The sequence below is a fragment of the Nerophis lumbriciformis genome, linkage group LG26, assembly GCF_033978685.3.
Source record: "Nerophis lumbriciformis linkage group LG26, RoL_Nlum_v2.1, whole genome shotgun sequence".
NCBI classification, from domain to species: domain Eukaryota; kingdom Metazoa; phylum Chordata; class Actinopteri; order Syngnathiformes; family Syngnathidae; genus Nerophis; species Nerophis lumbriciformis.
Genome location: NC_084573.2, coordinates 34980872 through 35002063, shown reverse-complemented (window position 1 = coordinate 35002063; position 21192 = coordinate 34980872). Strand labels below are relative to the sequence as shown.

Here is a 21192-nt window from a genome sequence, read left to right as displayed (position 1 = left end):
AACTGCCACAATAAGACAGTCCGATACCCCATACTCTCTGAGCACTCCCTACAGGACTTCCCGGGGTACACGGTCGAATGCCTTCTCCAAGTCCACAAAGCACATGTAGACTGGTTGGGCAAACTCCCATGCACCCTCAAGGACCCTGCCGAGAGTATAGAGCTGGTCCACAGTTCCACGACCAGGACGAAAACCACACTGTTCCTCCTGAATCCGAGGTTCGACTATCCGGCGTAGCCTCCTCTCCAGTACACCTGAATAGACCTTACCGGGAAGGCTGAGGAGTGTGATCCCACGATAGTTGGAACACACCCTCCGGTTCCCCTTCTTAAAGAGAGGAACCACCACCCCGGTCTGCCAATCCAGAGGTACCGCCCCCGATGTCCACGCGATGTTGCAGAGTCTTGTCAACCAAGACAGCCCCACAACATCCAGAGCCTTAAGGAACTCCGGGCGGATCTCATCCACCCCCGGGGCCTTGCCACCGAGGAGCTTTTTAACTACCTCAGCAACCTCAGCCCCAGAAATAGGAGAGCCCACCACAGATTCCCCAGGCCCTGCTTCCTTATAGGAAGACGTGCATACATACATCAATTTTCAATCAATCTAAAAAAGTCACTTTTGACATTGTCATAATGGGGTGTTGTTGATAAAAAAAACGTTTTTTTTCCCCCCATTTTGAAATCAGACTGTGACATAAGGAAACTATTCCGTACCTGCGAAGCGCCAGTCCTCTCTGCCGGGCGTCGTGGCGCTGCAGAGCAACCATCCACTCCTCGTAGAGCTCGGACACCAGCAGGCTGCCAGGAAGCTCCTTCAAAAAACTCTGCCAAAACAGCCGTGAAAAGGACAAGTTTAATGTGACTGTTCAATTATCTCCTCACTTTAAATGTGACAGTCTAATAAGAGTTATTAGTGACACTTGAGATGTCATCACTGCCTTTCCATTTTACTTACACCAATATAGCGTGCAGAAAAGTACGTCAAAAAAGACTTCACATTGTAATGTGCTGATTCTGAATCGGCTTTGCATCATGATACAACATAAGATAACACAACATTAACTAACACAACCAAAATAAGGTATTGTTTCACACAATGTAACGCAACGTAAAGTATAGTACTGAAATGCAACACAATTAATTGTGACACAGTGTTATAAGGCAAGGATTTGCGCCATGATACAACATAAGTTAACACAACATTAACTAACACAACCAAAATATGGGATTGTTTCACACAATGTAACGCAACATAAGGTATAGTACTGAAATGCAACACAAGTATTTGTGACACAGTGTTATAAGGTAACGCTTTGCACCATGACACAACATAAGTTAACACAACATTAACTAACACAACCAAAATAAGGTATCATTTCACACAACCTACAGTAACAATGTAACGCAACATAAGGTATAGTACTGAAATGCAACACAAGTACTTGTGACACAGTGTTATAAGGTAAGGCTTTGCACCATGATACAACATAAGTTAACACAACCAAAAAAAGGGAGAGTTTCACACAATTTAACGCACATAAGATATCGTACAGAAATGCAACACAAGTAATTTTGATAAAGTGTTATAAGGTAAGGATTTGCACCATGATACAACAAAAGATAACACAACATTAACTAACACAACCAAAATAAGGGATAGTTTCACACATTGTAACGCAACATAAGGTATAGTACTGAAATGCAACACAATTAATTTTGATAAAGTGTTATAAGGCAAGGATTCGTGCCATGATACAACATAACACAACATTAACTAACACAACCAAAATAAGGGATCGTTTCTCACAATGTAACGCAACATAAGGTATAATACAGAAATGCAACACAAGTAATTGTGACACAGTGTTATAAGGTAAGGCTTTGCACCCTGATACAACATAAGTTAACACAACATTAACTAACACAACCAAAATAAGGGATATATTCACACAAAGTAATGCAACATAAGGTATCGTACTGAAATGCAACACAAGTAATTGTGACAAAGTGTTAAAAGGTAAGGCTTTGCACCATGATACAACATAAGTTAACACAACATTAACTAACACAACCAAAATAAGGCATCGTTTCACACAATGTAACGCAACATAAGGTATAGTACTGAAATGCAACACAAGTAATTTTGACAAAGTGTTATAAGGTAAGGATTTGCGCCATGATACAACATAAGTTAACACAACATTAACTAACACAACCAAAATAAGGCATCACTTCACACAACCTACAGTAACAATGTAACGCAACATAAGGTATAGTACTGAAATGCAACACAAGTATTTGTGATACAGTGTTATAAGGTAAGGCTTTGCACCATAATACAACATAAGTCAACACAACATTAACAAACACAACCAAAATAAGGGATAGTTTCACACAATGTAACGCAACATAAGGTATAGTACTGAAATGCAACACAAGTATTTGTGACACAGTGTTAAAAGGTAAGGCTTTGTGCCATGATACAACATAAGTTAACACAACATTAACTAACACAATCAAAATAAGGGATCGTTTCACACATTGTAACGCAACATAAGGTATAGTACTGAAATGCAACACAAGTATTTGTGACACAGTGTTAAAAGGTAAGGCTTTGTGCCATGATACAACATAAGTTAACACAACATTAACTAACACAATCAAAATAAGGGATCGTTTCACACATTGTAACGCAACATAAGGTATAGTACTGAAATGCAACACAAGTAATTTTGACAAAGTGTTATAAGGTAAGGATTTTCACCATGATACAACATAAGTTAACACAACATTAACTAACACAACCAAAATAAGGGATCGTTTCACACAATGTAAACACAACATAAGGTAATGTAGGGTGCATAAACACAACATAAACACAACATAAGGTAATGTAGGGTGCATAAACACAACATAAACACAACATAAGGTAATGTAGGGTGCATAAACACAACATAAGGTAATGTCGGGTGCATAAACACAACATAAGGTAATGTAGGGTGCATACACACAACATAAGGTAATGTAGGGTGCATAAACACAACATAAGGTAATGTAGGGTGCATAAACACAACATAAGGTAATGTAGGGTGCATAAACACAACATAAGGTCATGTAGGGTGTATAAACACAACATAAGGTAATGTAGGGTGCATAAACACAACATAAGGTAATGTAGGGTGCATAAACACAACATAAGGTAATGTAGGGTACATAAACACAACATAAGGTAATGTAGGGTGCATAAACACAACATAAGGTAATGTAGGGTGCACAAACACAACATAAGGTAATGTAGGGTGCATAAAGGTAACATATTTGAGCAGAGATCAGAACATACTTTGAGTAGTCCAACCAGCAGAACGACAGGCTGAGCCTCCAAGTCCACCTCCAGGCCACAGTTCAGCCTGTCCCTGATGTCCTTCATGTTCTTGTTGTTGCACGGCTTCCGGAACACTCCCTCTGTGGACGGCCCCCTCTTCCTCAGCAACACCAGCATCTCCTGATCGGGGGTCAATGAAGGTGAGATTACCCAAACAGCGTCCACGAGGCGTGCAGATCATCAGCAGGAAGCACACTCTGTGCCCTGATGCTGCCTTCTCCTCATTAAGGCACCTGGGCCACAGATCAACTTCAGTGAGGAAGGAACACAAACTCCTTTTTTTTTTTTAGAATGACTTCAATTAGAGCCGTGTTTTTCAACCAGTAATAATAATCTGCAAATGTGCCGTAGTTGAGAGTCAGTGATGTCTGGAGCTCGGCAGATAATACTCTTCCATATCAGCAGGTAGATAATAGCTTTGGGAACATGGTTTGTTGTGATCACAGTGTGCAGGTAAAAAGGTGTCTAATGCTTAAACCAAAAATAAACAAAAGCTAAATGCCCCTGAGAAAAGTAATTGAAGCTTAGGGAAGGCTATGCAGAACGAAACTACAACTGAACTGGCTGCAAAGTAAACAAAAACAGAATGCTGGACGACAGCAAAGACTTACTGTGGGGCAAAGACGGCGTCCACAAAGTACATCTGAACATGACAATCAACAATGTCCACACAAAGAAGGATAAAAACAACTGAAATATTGTTGACTGCTAAAACAAAGTAGATGCGGGGAATATCGCTCAAAGGAAGACATGAAACTGCTACAGGAAAATACCAATGAAACAGGAAAAGCCACCAAAATAAGAGCGCAAGACAAGAACTAAAACACTACACACAATAAGACAGCAAAAAAGTCCAAATAAGTCAGGGTGTGATGTGACAGGTGGTGACAGTACACCTACTATGGACTGGACTCTCACACTATTATGTTAGATCCACTATGGACTGGACTCACACTATAATGTTAGATCCACTATGGACTGGACTCTCACTATAATGTTAGATCCACTATGGACTGGACTCTCACTATTATGTTAGATCCACTATGGACTGGACTCTCACTATTATGTTAGATCCACTATGGACTGGACTCTCACTATTATGTTAGATCCACTATGGACTGGACTCTCACACTATTATGTTAGATCCACTATGGACTGGACTCACACTATTATGTTAGATCCACTATGGACTTGACTCTCACTATTATGTTAGATCCACTATGGACTGGACACTCACTATTATGTTAGATCCACTATGGACTGGACTCTCACTATTATGTTAGATCCACTATGGACTGGACTCTCACTATTATGTTAGATCCACTATGGACTGGACTCTTACTATTATGTTAGATCCACTATGGACTGGACTCTCACTATTATGTTAGATCCACTATGAACTGGACTTTCACCATTATGTTAGATCCACTATGGACTGGACTCTCACTATTATGTTAGATCCACTATGGACTGGACTCTCACTATTATGTTAGATCCACTATGGACTCGACTCTCACCATTATGTTAGATCCACTATGGACTGGACTCTCACTATTATGTTAGATCCACTATGGACTGGACTCTCGCTATTATGTTAGATCCACTATGGACTGGACTCTCACACTATTATGTTAGATCCACTATGGACTCGACTCTCACCATTATGTTAGATCCACTATGGACTGGACTCTCTCACTATTATGTTAGATCCACTATGGACTGGACTCTCACTATTATGTTAGATCCACTATGGACTGGACTCTCACTATTATGTTAGATCCACTATGGACTGGACTCTCACACCATTATGTTAGATCCACTATGGACTGGACTCTCACTATTATGTTAGATCCACTATGGACTGGACTCTCACTATTATGCTAGATCCACTATGGACTGGACTCTCACACTATTATGTTAGATCCACTATGGACTGGACTCTCACTATTATGTTAGATCCACTATGGACTGGACTCTCACTATTATGTTGGATCCACTATGGACTGGACTCTCACTATTATGTTGGATCCACTATGGACTGGACTCAAACAATATTATGTTAGATCCACTATGGACTGGACTCTCACTATTATGTTCGATCCACTATGGACTGGACTCTCACTATTATGTTAGATCCACTATGGACTGGACTCTCACACTATTATGTTAGATCCACTATGGACTGGACTCAAACAATATTATGTTAGATCCACTATGGACTGGACTCTCACACTATTATGTTAGATCCACTATGGACTGGACTCTCACTATTATGTTCGATCCACTATGGACTGGACTCTCACTATTATGTTAGATCCACTATGGACTGGACTCTCACTATTATGTTAGATCCACTATGGACTGGACTCAAACAATATTATGTTAGATCCACTATGGACTGGACTCTCACACTATTATGTTAGATCCACTATGGACTGGACTCTCACACTATTAACTAGATCCACTATGGACTGGACTCTCACTATTACATTAGATCCACTATGGACTGGACTCTCGCTATTATGTTAGATCCACTATGGACTGGACTCTCACTATTATGTTAGATCCACTATGGACTCGACTCTCACTATTATGTTAGATCCACTATGGACTGGACTCACACTATTATGTTAGATCCACTATGGACTAGACTCTCACACTATTATGTTAGATCCACTATGGATTGGACTCCCACACTATTATGTTAGATCCACTATGGACTGGACTCTCACTATTATGTTAGATCCACTATGGACTGGACTCTCACTATTATGTTAGACCCACTATGGACTGGACTCAAACAATATTATGTTAGATCCACTATGGACTGGACTCTCACTATTATGTTAGATCCACTATGGACTGGACTCTCACACTATTAACTAGATCCACTATGGACTGGACTCTCACTATTACATTAGATCCACTATGGACTGGACTCTCACTATTATGTTAGATCCACTATGGACTGGACTCTCACACTATTATGTTAGATCCACTATGGACTGGACTCTCACTATTATGTTAGATCCACTATGGACTGGACTCTCACACTATTATGTTAGATCCACTATGTACTGGACTCTCACTATTATGTTAGATCCACTATGGACTGGACTCTCACTATTATGTTAGATCCACTATGGACTGGACTCTCACACTATCATGTTAGATCCACAATGGACTGGACTCTCACTATTATGTTAGATCCACTATGGACTGGACTCAAACAATATTATGTTAGATCCACTATGGACTGGACTCTCACACTATTATGTTAGATCCACTATGGACTGGACTCTCACAATATTATGTCAGACCCACTCGACGTCCATTGCATTCGGTCTCCCCTAGATGGGGGGGGGGGTCACCCACATCTGCGGTCCTCTCCAAGGTTTCTCATAGTCATTCACATCGACGTCCCACTGGGTTGTGAGTTTTTCCTTGCCCTTATGTAGGCGTTGTGGCTTGTGCAGCCCTTTGAGACACTTGTGATTTAGGGCTATATAAATAAACATTGATTGATTGATTGATTGATTGATTTCTGCTGGTGTTTTATTTATTTTTTTATTTTATTTATTTTTGTTTATTCTTTTTGTATTTATCTATTTATTCATTTATTTATTTTTATTATTATTATTTTTTTGCTCTATGCTTTTTTAACCCCTTAAGCACTTTGTTTCAATTTAAAAGTTGTCGTAAACGTGCTGTATAAATAAATAAATAAATAAATAAATAAATAAGAGAATAAATAAATAATAAATAATAAATAATAAATAATAAATAATAAATAATAAATAAATAATAAATAAATAATAAATAATAAATAATAAATAATAAATAAATAAATAAATAAATAAATAAATAAATAAATAAATAAATAAATAAAGTTGACTTGACTCCGCATTTTTTCAGAGAAAAAAAACGTGCCTTGGCTCCAAAAAGGTTGAAAAAGACTCCATTAGAGACCGGCAGGTGAAAAGGAGGTTGACTTACTGCGATGGGTTTGGGAAGCGAGCAGTCATCCGGGCACAGTTGACCGAGGGACTGTCCAAAAATCTGAGTCCTGGTGCAGGAGTCTGGTCGAGTGGCTCTGCCGATGAAGCTGGAGCCTTTCTTCAGCGTCCTCACCAAGCTCCACTTTGATTCTGGTGGCAGCAGAAAGGTTTTGTCCATGGTTTCAACACCCCGCCTGAGCCCGCCATGCACCCGAGAGCGCCTTTGCCGCCCGTCTATTTTCTACTTCCTGTGCACGCGCTTTGCCCGTGTGCCACATTTTCAGGGCACCTCCCTGCTGCGACACGGTCGCCATTGAGGAACCTCTGCAGAAAAAGGAAGTGCGAGTAAACTCACCATGTGGCTGCGTCAGCTTGTCCTCCTGGTTCAACAGCTTGGACACAACTTGACTGCTTGCATCGCCCTGGCAACACAATAAAAGCGTTAATGAGCAGGAAAGAGGAAGAAAAAAAATTAATGATAGTCACACACACACTAGGTGTGGCGAAATTATTCTCTGCATTTGACCCATCACCCTTGATCACCCGCTGGGAGATGAGGGGAGCAGTAATCAGCGGCGGTGGCCACACTTAGGAATCATTTTTGTTGATTTAACCCCCAATTCCAACCCTTGATGCTGAGTGCCAAGCAGGGAGGTAATGGCTCCCATTCTTATAGTCTTTGGTATGACTCGGCCGGGGTTTGAACTCACGACCTACCCATCTCAGGGCGGATACTCTAACCACAAAGCCACTGAGCAGGGTACTAGCATTGGTTATGGAAAATTAAAGAAATAAATACGTCCATGAGTTCATTATAAATACAAATAAATTCATAAATGTGTTATTAAATGTGTCATTGATTTATTTCATGCAAAAATTAATGTAAAAATTTATGTAATCATTTAATTATAGATTTTTTTACCCAAATTTAATTAGTCATTTCGCGTCATTTCACATGTAATTTACAACTTTTGTACGCACGTACAACACTTAAAACCTTCAGTATAAAAAGTTAAAGTACCAATGATTGTCACACACACACACACACACACACGAGGTGTGGTGAAATTATTCTCTGCATTTGACCCCCTTGTTCCACCCCCTGGGAGGTGAGGGGAGCAGTGAGCAGCAGCGGTGGCTGCGCCCGGGAATAATTTTTGGTGATTTAACCCCCAATTCCAACCCTTGATGCTGAGTGCCAAGCAGGGAGGTAATGGCTCCCATTTCTATAGTCTTTGGTATGACTCGGCCGGGGTTTGAACTCAAGACCTACCCATCTCAGGGCGGACACTCTAACCACTAGGCCACTGATGGATTTATTACTATCTTTGGCAAGCAAGGTAATGTTTGCAGTATGTACATATAGCATGTTAGCATTGATTAGCTTGCAGTCATGCACTGACCAAATATGCCTGATTAGCGCTCCAACAAGTCAATAATGTCAACAAAGCGCACCATTGTGCATGCACGCACAACATAAAACATTTGGTGGACAAAATGAGACGGAGAAGGAGTGGAAGATTTGACATGTAAACAAACTGTTGCCTCACAGTCCACACTATGGTGAGTTCAAGAACCGCAGAAATATATATATATATATATATATATATATATATATATATATATATATATATATATATATATATATATATATATATATATATATATATATATATATATATATATATTTATATCTATACATCTATATATATATATATATATATATATATATATATATATATATATATCAATCTTTATTTATATAGCCCTAAATCATATATATATATATATATATATATATATATATATATATATATATATATATATATATATATATATATATATATATATATATATTTATATATATATATATATATAAATATATATATATATATTTATATATATATAAATATATATAGATATATATAGATATATATATATATTTATATATATATATATAAATATATATATATATATATTTATATATATATAAATATATATAGATATATATATATATATATATATATATATATATATATATATACATATTAAACAGTGGGAGTTCTAACAATTGGGAAAGTTTTTTGTCATGTTTGTCCTCAAACAAAAAATATACTTAAACAAAAAAATATTTTCCACCCATTTTTTTTCCATTTTTAATCCTTTTTTTAAAAAATGCTCCAAGAGCCGCATGCACTTTGATGGCAGACTTTGACAGATACAATAAATTCACTAAGCGCTGACACACAGGTTCATGAAATAACTAAATTAATCATTAAATGGTCAAATAATTGATTAAAACATGAAATAATGGCGTCAATAAAAATTAAAAATCTGAATTAACTAAAATACTAAACAAATGCATTTTTACATTTAATAGACATTTAATAAAACGTGTATGTATTTAATTCCAATGTAATTATAAATTACACAGTCAGGTATTTTTTTAAATATGTATTTATTTAATTTTGTCCCATTACCAAATGATATTGTTATGAGTGTGTGCAATCGGTAGACAGCGCTCTGACAGAAACAAGGCAGTTATTCATTTGTGTTTTTTAGTGTTTATCTTTCCATACTAAACAAGTATTGTGTTTGAATGTGTCGTGTGTGTTGTGCTTACCTCATGCGGAAGGTCAATCACTTGTTCCATGCTGCCATGAATGAGAGTTTTAGGCTGAAGGGACGGAGAGGATTGGGAACGTTAACATTCTTCATTATGTAAGGACAAAAGGAAGGAAGTATTTGGGATGGACTTACTGCATTGGTGCTTCCTAACACCTTCATGAGGACGTAAGGCTGAGGAGACACACAACCAGCTCTTGCCCTTGCCTTTTTAATTTTGCTACGGAAACAACAGCAACAAAAAAGTACATAGGGTCATAAAGTTGTCAGATTATCTTATTATTGAGAATATGTGTATTTAGATTTTGTGTTGATATCATTTTTTGTAGTGTAACTACAATTCTACACCACTGGAAATATATAATGTGGATATTAAAAATAATATACAGTACACATATATATATATATATATATATATATATATATATATATATATATATATATATATATATATATATATATATATATACCTTAGATCAGGAAAATAACAGAGGCTATTTCATCCCGACAAGCCTGTTGCACGGGATTCCCTGCTCTTCAGGGGATTTGATAAAACTGTATAAAATCCCCTGAAGAGCGGGGGAACCTGCAAAACAGACTTTTAGGGATGAAATAGCCTCTGTGTTTTTTTTGCCTGACCTTCATCCCTACAAGCCTGTTTCGCAGGTTTCCCTGCTCTTCAGGGGATTTTATAAAAGTATATCAAATTTATACGATTTTATAACAGTTTATAAAATCCCCGGAAGAGCAGGGAAACCTGCGAAACAACAAAATAGCCTCTGTTTTTTCCTGACCTAACGTATATTTTGCTCTACCCCAGTATTGAGCACTGTATAACGAATAAACCACAGAAACCTCGACTATATATATATATATATATATATATATATATATATATATATATATATATATATATATATATATATATATTCTATTAATTTTCTTAAATGATTTATTTACATTGCTTTATATATATATATATATATACATATATATATATATATATATATGTGTGTATATACACACATATATATACATATATATATATATATATATGTGTGTATATACACACATATATATACATATATATATATATATATATATATATATACACACACATTATATATATATATATATATACACACATTTTATATATATGCATATATATATATATATATACTCACATTATATATATATATATATACACACATTTTATTTATATATATGTGTGTGTGTGTGTGTGTATATATATATATATATATATATATAAAGCAATGTAAATAAATAATTAAAAAAATTAATAGAATATATATATATACACACATATTTATATATATATATATATATATATATATATATATATATACACACACACACACACACACATATATATATATATATTTATGTATATATACACACACACACACACACACACACACACACACACACACACACACACACACACACACACACACACACACAACAATAAAAAGGAATATATATTTATATATATATGTATATATGTATACACATACTGTATGTTTTTTATCCTGCACTACCATGAGCTAATGCAACGAAATTTCGTTCTTATCTGTACTGTAAAGTTCACATTTGAATGACAATAAACAGGAAGTCTAAGTCTAAGTCTAAAACAAACACATATATATATACATATATATATATATATATATATATATATATATATATATATATATATATATATATATATATATATACATATACATACATACATATATACTGTATGTATATATGTATATACATACATACATACTGTCTAAACATATATAGATAGATAATGAAATACTAGAATAATAAAATAAATAACAATATAATAAAAAAATAATAAAAAAATAATAATAATGTACTAAAGACTGATATGTTGAATTTCCAAGTATTATCACATCAGCATCTACAATTAAAGCTGCTGCCAAACTGTCTATTATGTAACCCTCCTGAAGAGAAATATTACCAAACCAGATAAACAATAGAGTCGCCTACCTGTGCAGAGTATCGAACCAGCGCACCTTCACCTCAGGAGAGCTGCAATCCAAATAACACACATGCAATCATTCACTTTCTGTTCACGGCAATGAGAATCAAACAGGAACTAAGACCACGCGAGCCGTCACGGGCTTTTTTTTTTGAAGAGGTGGAAAGTGTAACTCAAGTCACGGGAACAGGAAGCTGCGTCACGGCGTTCCCCCCCAAACCCACCAATCCACCCAACCAAGTCTCCACTTCCCACTCGCTCGCGCTTTGCTAAACATCCCATCAGTGGAAAGTGACAGGTGTGTGTTGGCACTTTAACCCACGTTGTACAGTAATCACTGTTTAATCCACCATGAGACATCTCTTCTCAAGTGGATATTTATTTGAAGAAAAATAAATAAAAAAGTGGAACTGGAGGCTGCATCAAAATGGCCAACGACTACTGTGCACCATTGTTATTGTGCAACCTCTCGTCTCATGATGCTGCACAGACCAAACTTTCTCTTTGCTGTTTCCCTATTTTCATCAGCGGTTACTATCACACAAGAGAAACATTTAAAAAAAATGTAAAGTTTGTGTAACATTCTTGATAAGACTGACCATACGTCCTCTTTTCCCCGGACATGTCCTCTTTTGCGGGGCTGTCCGGGCGGGGTTTCTTAAATGCCTCAAATGTCCGGCATTTTTAAGTTAGGGTTGTATTTTCAATGTACGTTCAGGGTTAAGAAGGGGTTAAAAACAAAATAAATTGTGAAGTTGTGCGGCAGCAACATTTGTGAGGGAGGGGCAGAGACAGAGAGCGAGACAGACAGGACACAAGAGAGAAGCCGAAACGTAAATGCAACTTCACAGATGATTTGCGGGAAAAGTACCGTATTTTCCGCACTATTAGCCGCACCTAAAAACCACAAATTTACTCAAAAGCTGACAGTGCGGCTTATAACCCGGTGCGCTTTATATATGGATTAATATTAAGATTCATTTTCATAAAGTTTCGGTCTCGCAACTACGGTAAACAGCCGCCATCTTTTTTCCCCGTAGAAGAGGAAGTGCTTCTTCTTCTACGCAAGCAACCGCCAAGGTAAGCACCCGCCCCCATAGAACAGGAAGCGCTTCTTCTTCTACTGTAAGCAACCACCCGCCCCCGTAGAAGAAGAAGAAGCGCGCGGATATTACGTTTCATTTCCTTTGTGTGTTTACATCTGTAAAGACCACAAAATGGCTCCTACTAAGCGACAGGTTTCCGGTTCATGAAAAGACGCAATCTCTCCATCCGCACACGGACTACTATTTCACAGCAACTGCCTAAAGACTTTCAAGAAAAGCTGGCTACTTTCCGTGCATATTGTAAAAACAAGATAGCTGAAAAAAAGATCCGGCCAGAGAACATTATCAACATGGACGAGGTTCCACTGACTTTTGATATTCCTGTGAACCGCACTGTGGATACAACGGGAGCACGTACGGTGAATATTCGCACCACAGTCATCCTTCACTGTGGTTCTAGCTTGCCATGCTAATGGCCAGAAACTTCCACCCATGGTGATATTCAAAAGGAAGACCTTGCCAAAAGAGACCTTTCCAGCCGGCGTCATCATAAAAGCTAACTCGAAGGGATGGATGGATGAAGAAAAGATGAGCGAGTGGTTAAGGTAAGTTTACGCGAAGAGGCCGGGTGGCTTTTTTCACGCAGCTCCGTCCATGTTGATATACGACTCCATGCGCGCCCACATCACGCTGGTTTTTAATATATTACTAAAGTTTGACTGACCTATCTGACTGTTTTTTTGACATTCCTTTAGCGCAGTTAGATGCGGCTTATAACACGGGGCGGCTTATAGGTGGACAAAGTTTTGAAATATGCCGTTCATTGAAGGCGCGGCTTATAACCCAGGGCGGCTTATGGTGCGGAAAATACGGTATGTGTGTTTTGGTCCTGGTTTGTGACACATGGGAAGCAGAATGTACTGTGTGCAAAGCAGGAAGGTATATATCTGTGGCAAATAAACGATCTACAAGCAAATATCCACACTACAAAGCACACAACAGCTGTGCAGGGCGAGAGCTCGTCTGCTGTTTTTTGTTTAAATTGAATTAACTTCTTTTGAGGCATTATTTATGTTTAGATTATATACAAGAGGTTATTTTGAATATTTCTACCTCTGCACTTTTTTTCTAAAATTGTGAATGTTACAGAATATAATACTTATTTTGTTATACTTTCAAGCAGTTGAAATCAGAAAGGACGCAGATTTTTATTTTTTTATTTTTTATTTTTTTACCATTAGCGGCCCACAGCTATTGTTTTAAAGGCCCACGGCCCATTCTAAAAATACTATTAAAATAAACAAAAACATAACAAAAGTGAAATAAAAAATGTAATTTAGAAAAAGTTGCAATGTTGACTAATAAAACAAAAGCTGTTTTTTTTTCTCTTTCAAACTGACATTGCTCAAAACATAATATTGAATCAAAATCAATGTTATTATGAATTATTGACCTATCCAAGGTTCCCATTACTTCACATCAAATATTACACTTTGACAAATATTTTTGGTGGAAGATTTTGCATATTTGGTGTGTTTGCCATTAAAAACATAGTTTTGTTTGACAAAAAAGGGCGGAAAACAAACAAACCAAAAAAAAACAACATAAAAAAAACTAAAATATTTTGAAATGAGAAATAGATGTGAAGTTGATGTAGACTCCAGAGATTTAAGCGTTAAATATAAAATGTATGTATGCTAGGGATGTCCGGATCCAGGTTTTTGCACTTCGGATCCGATACCGATATTGTTTTTGCATTTCTGATCCGATACCGATACTGACCGACAGGGCCGGCCCGTGTCATAGGCCGTATAGGTAAATGCTAAGGGCGCCGTCCATCAGGGGGCGCCACGCCAGTGCCACAAATGTTGGAGAAAAAAAAAAAGAAAAAAAAAAAGTTGGTACTATGATTTCTAAATACAAAAAATAATCCCACGTTAATTAAAATGCAAAGTAAAGCCTATTTATTAGAAATATTATTTGTTACAACATTACGCCCCCCCCCCCCCCCCCCCCCCCCCCTCCCCCCGCACGGTGCGCCCCCTCCCTTCCGGTATCATGACTCTTTTTGGACGTCACCACATCAAAAAATGTCAAAACGGCCAAAACTGTCAGGTGCCCAGGGAAGAAAAAAGAGAAAAGAAGAGGAGGAGAAACGAGAAAAGACAGAGGTAGCAGGTAGGTAACGTTAGCCTACATGAAATTATTTGTCTGTTACAGAATGTGATAGTAGCTGGCTTTTTAGCATTAAGCTAATGTTACATGATTCGGCAATTGCTAATCAATAAATAGCTAGTTCTGTTTTAACGTCGGGTTAATATTGTGGAGGGGGCTAAATTGTTATGGAAAATAATAATGTAACGTTAGGTAATTACAGTACTCCCACCTTACATTCCTCAGGGACATTTGTATTAGAGCTTTTAAGCCGGTGTTTTTTGTTTACATTGTTATTGCCTTCTGGTTAGCTAATGTTTGCCCTGCAGGTAATAGTCACTTTTCCACCCCTTTATATATTAGGTATAGTTGTATGTAAAAAAAAAAAAGGTCAAAGACAAAGCTATTCAGTTTCTTGTGAGTATATACACTTCACTGCCGATGTGGGGGGGGGCGCCACCTAAAATCTTGCCTAGGGCGCCAGATTGGTTAGGGCCGGGCCTGCTGACCGATACCGATACTGACCGATACTGGCCTATCTGAGCATGTATTAAAGTTTAAAGTTATTTAGCCTACTTAGTTGTCAGAATCATGTTGAAAAGGGTTTTAGTACTCTTGATAACAACTAGCCAGCTGAATTAGGGGAGTTTAAATAATACACAATGGTTGGTAACAAGAAACTGACCTGTTTATTCAAGGATAAACACAAAATAGACAAAATTATACATGACAAACAGAAATGGCATCATTGAAACTAGGGCTGGGCGATATGGCCTTTTTTTAATATTGCGATATTTTAAGGCCATATTGCGATACACCATATATATCTCGATATTTTGCCTTAGCCTTGAATGAACACTTGATGCATATAATCACAGCAGTATGATGATTCTATGTGTTTTGATTGATTGATTGAGACTTTTATTAGTAGGTTGCACAGTGAAGTACATATTCCGTACAATTGACCACTAAATGGTAACACCCCAATAAGTTTTTCAACTTGTTTAAGTCGGGGTCCACTTAAATTGATTCATGATACAGATATATACTATCAGATATATACTATCATCATAATACAGTCATCACACAAGATAATCACATTGAATTATTTACATTATTTATAATCCAGGGTGTGGAGGGGGGCGCCGGATGTAAGTGGCAAAAAGACAGCCAAAAGAGTTTGATATGAGAATAAATCTAAAGTTAAAATATAGGGTAGAAATGCACCCATTTGCAGGAAATGTAGTCTTGATTTTCAACATTTTCTTTCAAGGCTTGCATGTCTACATTAAAACATTCTTCTTCATACTGCATTAATATATGCTACTTTTAAACTTTCATGCAGAGAAGGAAATCACAACTAAAAAAATCAATATTTTTTTCATACGGTGTTGATGTGGAAATTTTTGCCTCTGCATTTTGATGGTGTGGACGTGTGGCACCGAATGGAGATAAGCGTCTCGACAGACGTCACAATATTTGAACAATGATGACGAAAACGGTTTTCTCTGTCGTGTCCGTGTGTCGAAAATTGTTATGCGCTTATTTTTTTATTAGATTTTGTGCGTGGCATAGATTTGCTATGCGCAGAGGACGCTTAAACAGTGCGCAATTGCACAGGCGAGCACCTTAGAGGGAGCGTTGGTCACACGGCTGCGCTAGCATCACAGCTAACGTTAGCCATGCTGCTACCTCTCTGCTCGGGGAGGACGTATACGTATGTGACGTATGACGTGACAGTATGTGACGTGTGTAAGAAGGTGCGCTTGCTGTCTGTGAGAGGGAGACACAGGAAAGAGTGAGAAGAGCCTGTCGTGTAATGCCAGCAGCTAAAAGCAACTGCATGAGAATTCACAGACCTGTGGATGTGTTGAAGGTGTGCTGGAAAATGCGGAACGGAAATTACGGAGCATAGAAAAGTGGAATGTATTACTTAAATCGGTGCGTTGGAAAACACGGACCGGAGTTTTTTTTTTAAACTGGAGATGGATCGGCATTTTTCCATGCCTTGCCGATACGCAATTTTTGGCAAATATCGGCAGCCGATCCGATCCAAATATCGGATCGGGACATCCCTAATGTATGTCCTGGCACACCATTATCATCATTTCATGACCCAAGCAAAACACTTTTTACACTTTTAAATAAAAAAAATCCGTCTGGAGCCGCAAAAAATGAAAAGCCTTATATGAGTCTTATAATGACGACAACACATGATAAAAGTGTCTATATTAGCTATACATAGGGATGATGTTTTAATAAGAAATTATCGAGTTCGAGCCTATTATCGAATCCTCTTATCGAGTCCAGATAGGTTGTTGTATATGGAAAAAAACACACAATATTTGATTTAACAAAAGCTCACTTTTATTGTATAAGAAAACAATAAAATCTAATAAATAAATAAATATTGACTGTTACCACCCTAAAAAAATAAAAAATAAAAAATATTGACTGTTGTTACCCAAAGTATATTAAGTGGGATTTTTCAGAAAAACAAATATATACAGTAACACAAAAACAACCTGTCTCTGTGATCACTATAGGTGTATAAATAATAATATAGTGTTAAATAAAATCAGTCCCTTGGGCACAAAACTGAAAATAATACAGCTCTCCAAAAAAGTGCACTTCTGCTGCTATTGGAACATAACTGTTTGTTACGATGATTTGACATTTTTGCACTTTATTTCTTTATTGAAAGAAAATTCTATGAAGAGAAAAGTTGTTTGCAAATGTGGTTACAATGCTAAAAAATTAAAAGTTAAAGCTAAAAAAAGAAATACACTTTATCGAGTTAACATTATTTCTTTATAGGGGGAAAGATGTGATGTTATGAGCTAGTGCAGAGGTCGGCAACCCAATATGTTGAAAGAGCCATATTGGACCAAAACTACAAAAACAAATCTGTCTGGAGCCGCAAAAAATTAAAAGCCATATGTCAAGACTTGGTCCTGGGTTTTAAATATTCTGGGATGCAACGGAAAGTTGGCTCGGGCGAGACGGGAATGTAAGTACATTTTTTATTGAAACACTAGAACTACAAAAAAAGAAGTAAACAAAAGGCGCGCACAATGGCGGAGAACAAACTATGAAACCAAACACTTGCACAAAGGCAAAAACTATGAACAACAAAAAACACTAACTGTGGCTTAATAAACAAAAACTTACTTGGCATGGAACCGGCATGAAAAGAGAGCAGCAAGGATCATAAGCGTGTGGAGAGTGTGCAGAAGCATAAATATGGAGATGTCACCAGAAAGACAAACTGAAAACACTGAACTTAAATACTACATACATGATTAACGAAAACAGGTGCGCGACTCAAAACGTGAAACAGGTGCGTGACGTGACAGGTGAAAACTAATGGGTTGCTATGGTGATAAACGAGAGTGCACAATGAGTCCAAACGTGGAACAGGTGAAACTAATGGGTAATCATGGAAACAAGACAAGGGAGTGAAAAGCCAGAAACTAAACAAAACATGACTAAGACAAAACATGATTACACAGACATGACACCATATTACATACATATAGTGTGTCATGAGATATAAATTGAATTAAGATGACTTAAAGGAAACTAAATGACCTCAAATATAGCTACAAATGAGGCATAATGATGCAATATGTACATATAGCTAGCCTAAATAGCATGTTAGCATCGATTAGCTTGCAGTCATGCAGTGACCAAATATGTCTGATTAGCACTCCACACAAAGTCAATAACATCAACAAAACTCACCTTTGTGCATTCATGCACAACGTTAAAAGTCTGGTGGACAAAATGAGACAGAAACACGTCCTCGGAGAAAGTTATACATGTAAACAAACTACGGTGAGTTCAAGGACCGCCAAAATTAGTAGGACAAAACGGTGCCCGCCAAATACTCGAATCAGTGAAGCATGTTTAATATAAACAGTGTGCTTTATAACAATTAGGGAGGTTTGTGTCATGTTTGTCCTCCTACAGAAACCATATTAAAACAAAAAATATATATATTTTTCCCCTCATCTTTTTCTATTTTTCATACATTTTTGAAAAAGCTCCAGAGAGCCACTAGGGCGGCGCTAAAGAGAGCCGCGGGTTGCCGACCCCTGCACTATATGGTCAGCCTATTCTTGATTGTGTTTGACTCATTAATGCATGACATGTTGCTGTAAAAGGTGAATGACGCATGCTCACCTAAAACACACCAAACAAAAGGTGACACCCCAAGCGAAGGCGAGGGTCCTTCTCGGGTCCGCGTCCTGCGCCGTCCCCCCCTCGTCCTCCAAGCTGTGAACTGAGACGTCCTCCAGGGAGATTCTGTGCTTCACGCGGTAGCTGCAGGACCTGCACAAACACAGCAAAGGTGCTCCTGATATTGCCAGCCATCAACCTTGTTTAATAAAAGCATCAGCTTTGACTTTATTTGGGAAATAGAACACACTCAGCAAAAAATGACAGTGGGACTGGGAATAGTTCTGGGGAATTAATTCAAAGCTAGATGGGAACAAGAAGAATTAGAGATGTCCGAAAACATCGGCCAATAAATGCTCTTAAAAATGTAATATCGGAAATTATCGGTATCGGTTTCAAAATTATCGGTATCGGTTTCAAAAAGTAAAATGTATGACTTTTTAAAACGGACGTAGGGAGAAGTACAGAGCGCCGATAAACCTTAAAAGGCACTGCCTTTGCGTGCCGGCCCAGTCACATAATATCTACGGCTTTTCACACACACAAGTGAATGCAAACGCATACTTGGTCAACAGCCATACAGGTCACACTGAGGGTGGCCGTATAAACAACTTTAACACTGTTACAAATATGCGCCACACTGTGAACCCACACCGAACAAGAATGACAAACACATTTCGGGAGAACATCCGCACCGTAACACAACATAAACACAACAGAACAAATACCCAGAAGCCCTTGCAGCACTAACTCTTCCGGGACGCTACAATATACCCCCCCCCCCTCAAACTCAACCCCGCCCACCTCAATATCTCTAGGACATGCTCTCTCAGGGAGAGCATGTCCCAAATTCTAAGCTGCTGTTTTGAGGCATGTTAAAAAAAATAATGCACTTTGTGACTTCAATAATAAAGTTGGCACTTTTTTCCATAACTTGAGTTGATTTATTTTGGAAAACCTTGTTACATTGTTTAATGCATCCAGCGGGGCATCACAACAAAATTAGGCATAATAATGTGTTAATTCCACGACTGTATATATGCAAGGCATACTTGGTCAACAGCCATACAGGTCACACTGAGGGTGGCCGTATTAACAACTTTAACACTGTTACAAATATGCGCCACACTGTGAACCCACACCGAACAAGAATGACAAACACATTTCGGGAGAACATCCGCACCGTAACACAACATAAACACAACAGAACAAATACCCAGAAGCCCTTGCAGCACTAACTCTTCCGGGACGCTACAATATACGCCCCCTTCAAACTCAACCCCGCCCACCTCAATATCTCTAGGACATGCTCTCTCAGGGAGAGCATGTCCCAAATTCCAAGCTGCTGTTTTGAGGCATGTTAAAAAAAATAATGCACTTTGTGACTTCAATAATAAAGTTGGCACTTTTTTCCCATAACTTGAGTTGATTTATTTTGGAAAACCTTGTTACATTGTTTAATGCATCCAGCGGGGCATCACAACAAAATTAGGCATAATAATGTGTTAATTCCACGACTGTATATATGCAAGGCATAATTGGTCAACAGCCATACAGGTCACACTGAGGGTGGCCGTATTAACAACTTTAACACTGTTACAAATATGCGCCACACTGTGAACCCACACCGAACAAGAATGACAAACACATTTCGGGAGAACATCCGCACCGTAACACAACATAAACACAACAGAACAAATACCCAGAAGCCCTTGCAGCACTAACTCTTCCGGGACGCTACAATATACCCCCCCCCCCTCAAACTCAACCCCGCCCACCTCAATATCTCTAG

The 21192-nt window shown here is 37.7% G+C and overlaps 1 protein-coding gene across 2 annotated transcripts in view; it reads right to left on the bottom strand.

The window, feature by feature from the left end:
- Window positions 1–21192, bottom strand: part of tagapb (T cell activation RhoGTPase activating protein b) — a 68208-nt gene that overhangs the window by 13150 nt on the left and 33866 nt on the right. Inside the window, exons 4-11 of one of the 2 annotated variants that reach the window (XM_061986990.2) lie at window positions 19404–19553; window positions 12027–12068; window positions 10143–10227; window positions 10006–10059; window positions 7738–7804; window positions 7381–7532; window positions 3343–3504; window positions 717–826 (exon numbers count right to left, since the gene is read on the bottom strand). In XM_061986990.2, the coding sequence (XP_061842974.2) occupies window positions 717–826; window positions 3343–3504; window positions 7381–7532; window positions 7738–7804; window positions 10006–10059; window positions 10143–10227; window positions 12027–12068; window positions 19404–19553 (822 nt within the window). Of the gene's footprint in view, window positions 1–716; window positions 827–3342; window positions 3505–7380; window positions 7533–7737; window positions 7805–10005; window positions 10060–10142; window positions 10228–12026; window positions 12069–18962; window positions 18992–19403; window positions 19554–21192 lie in introns of those variants that run through there. The other variant, XM_061986991.2, reaches the window with a different exon arrangement.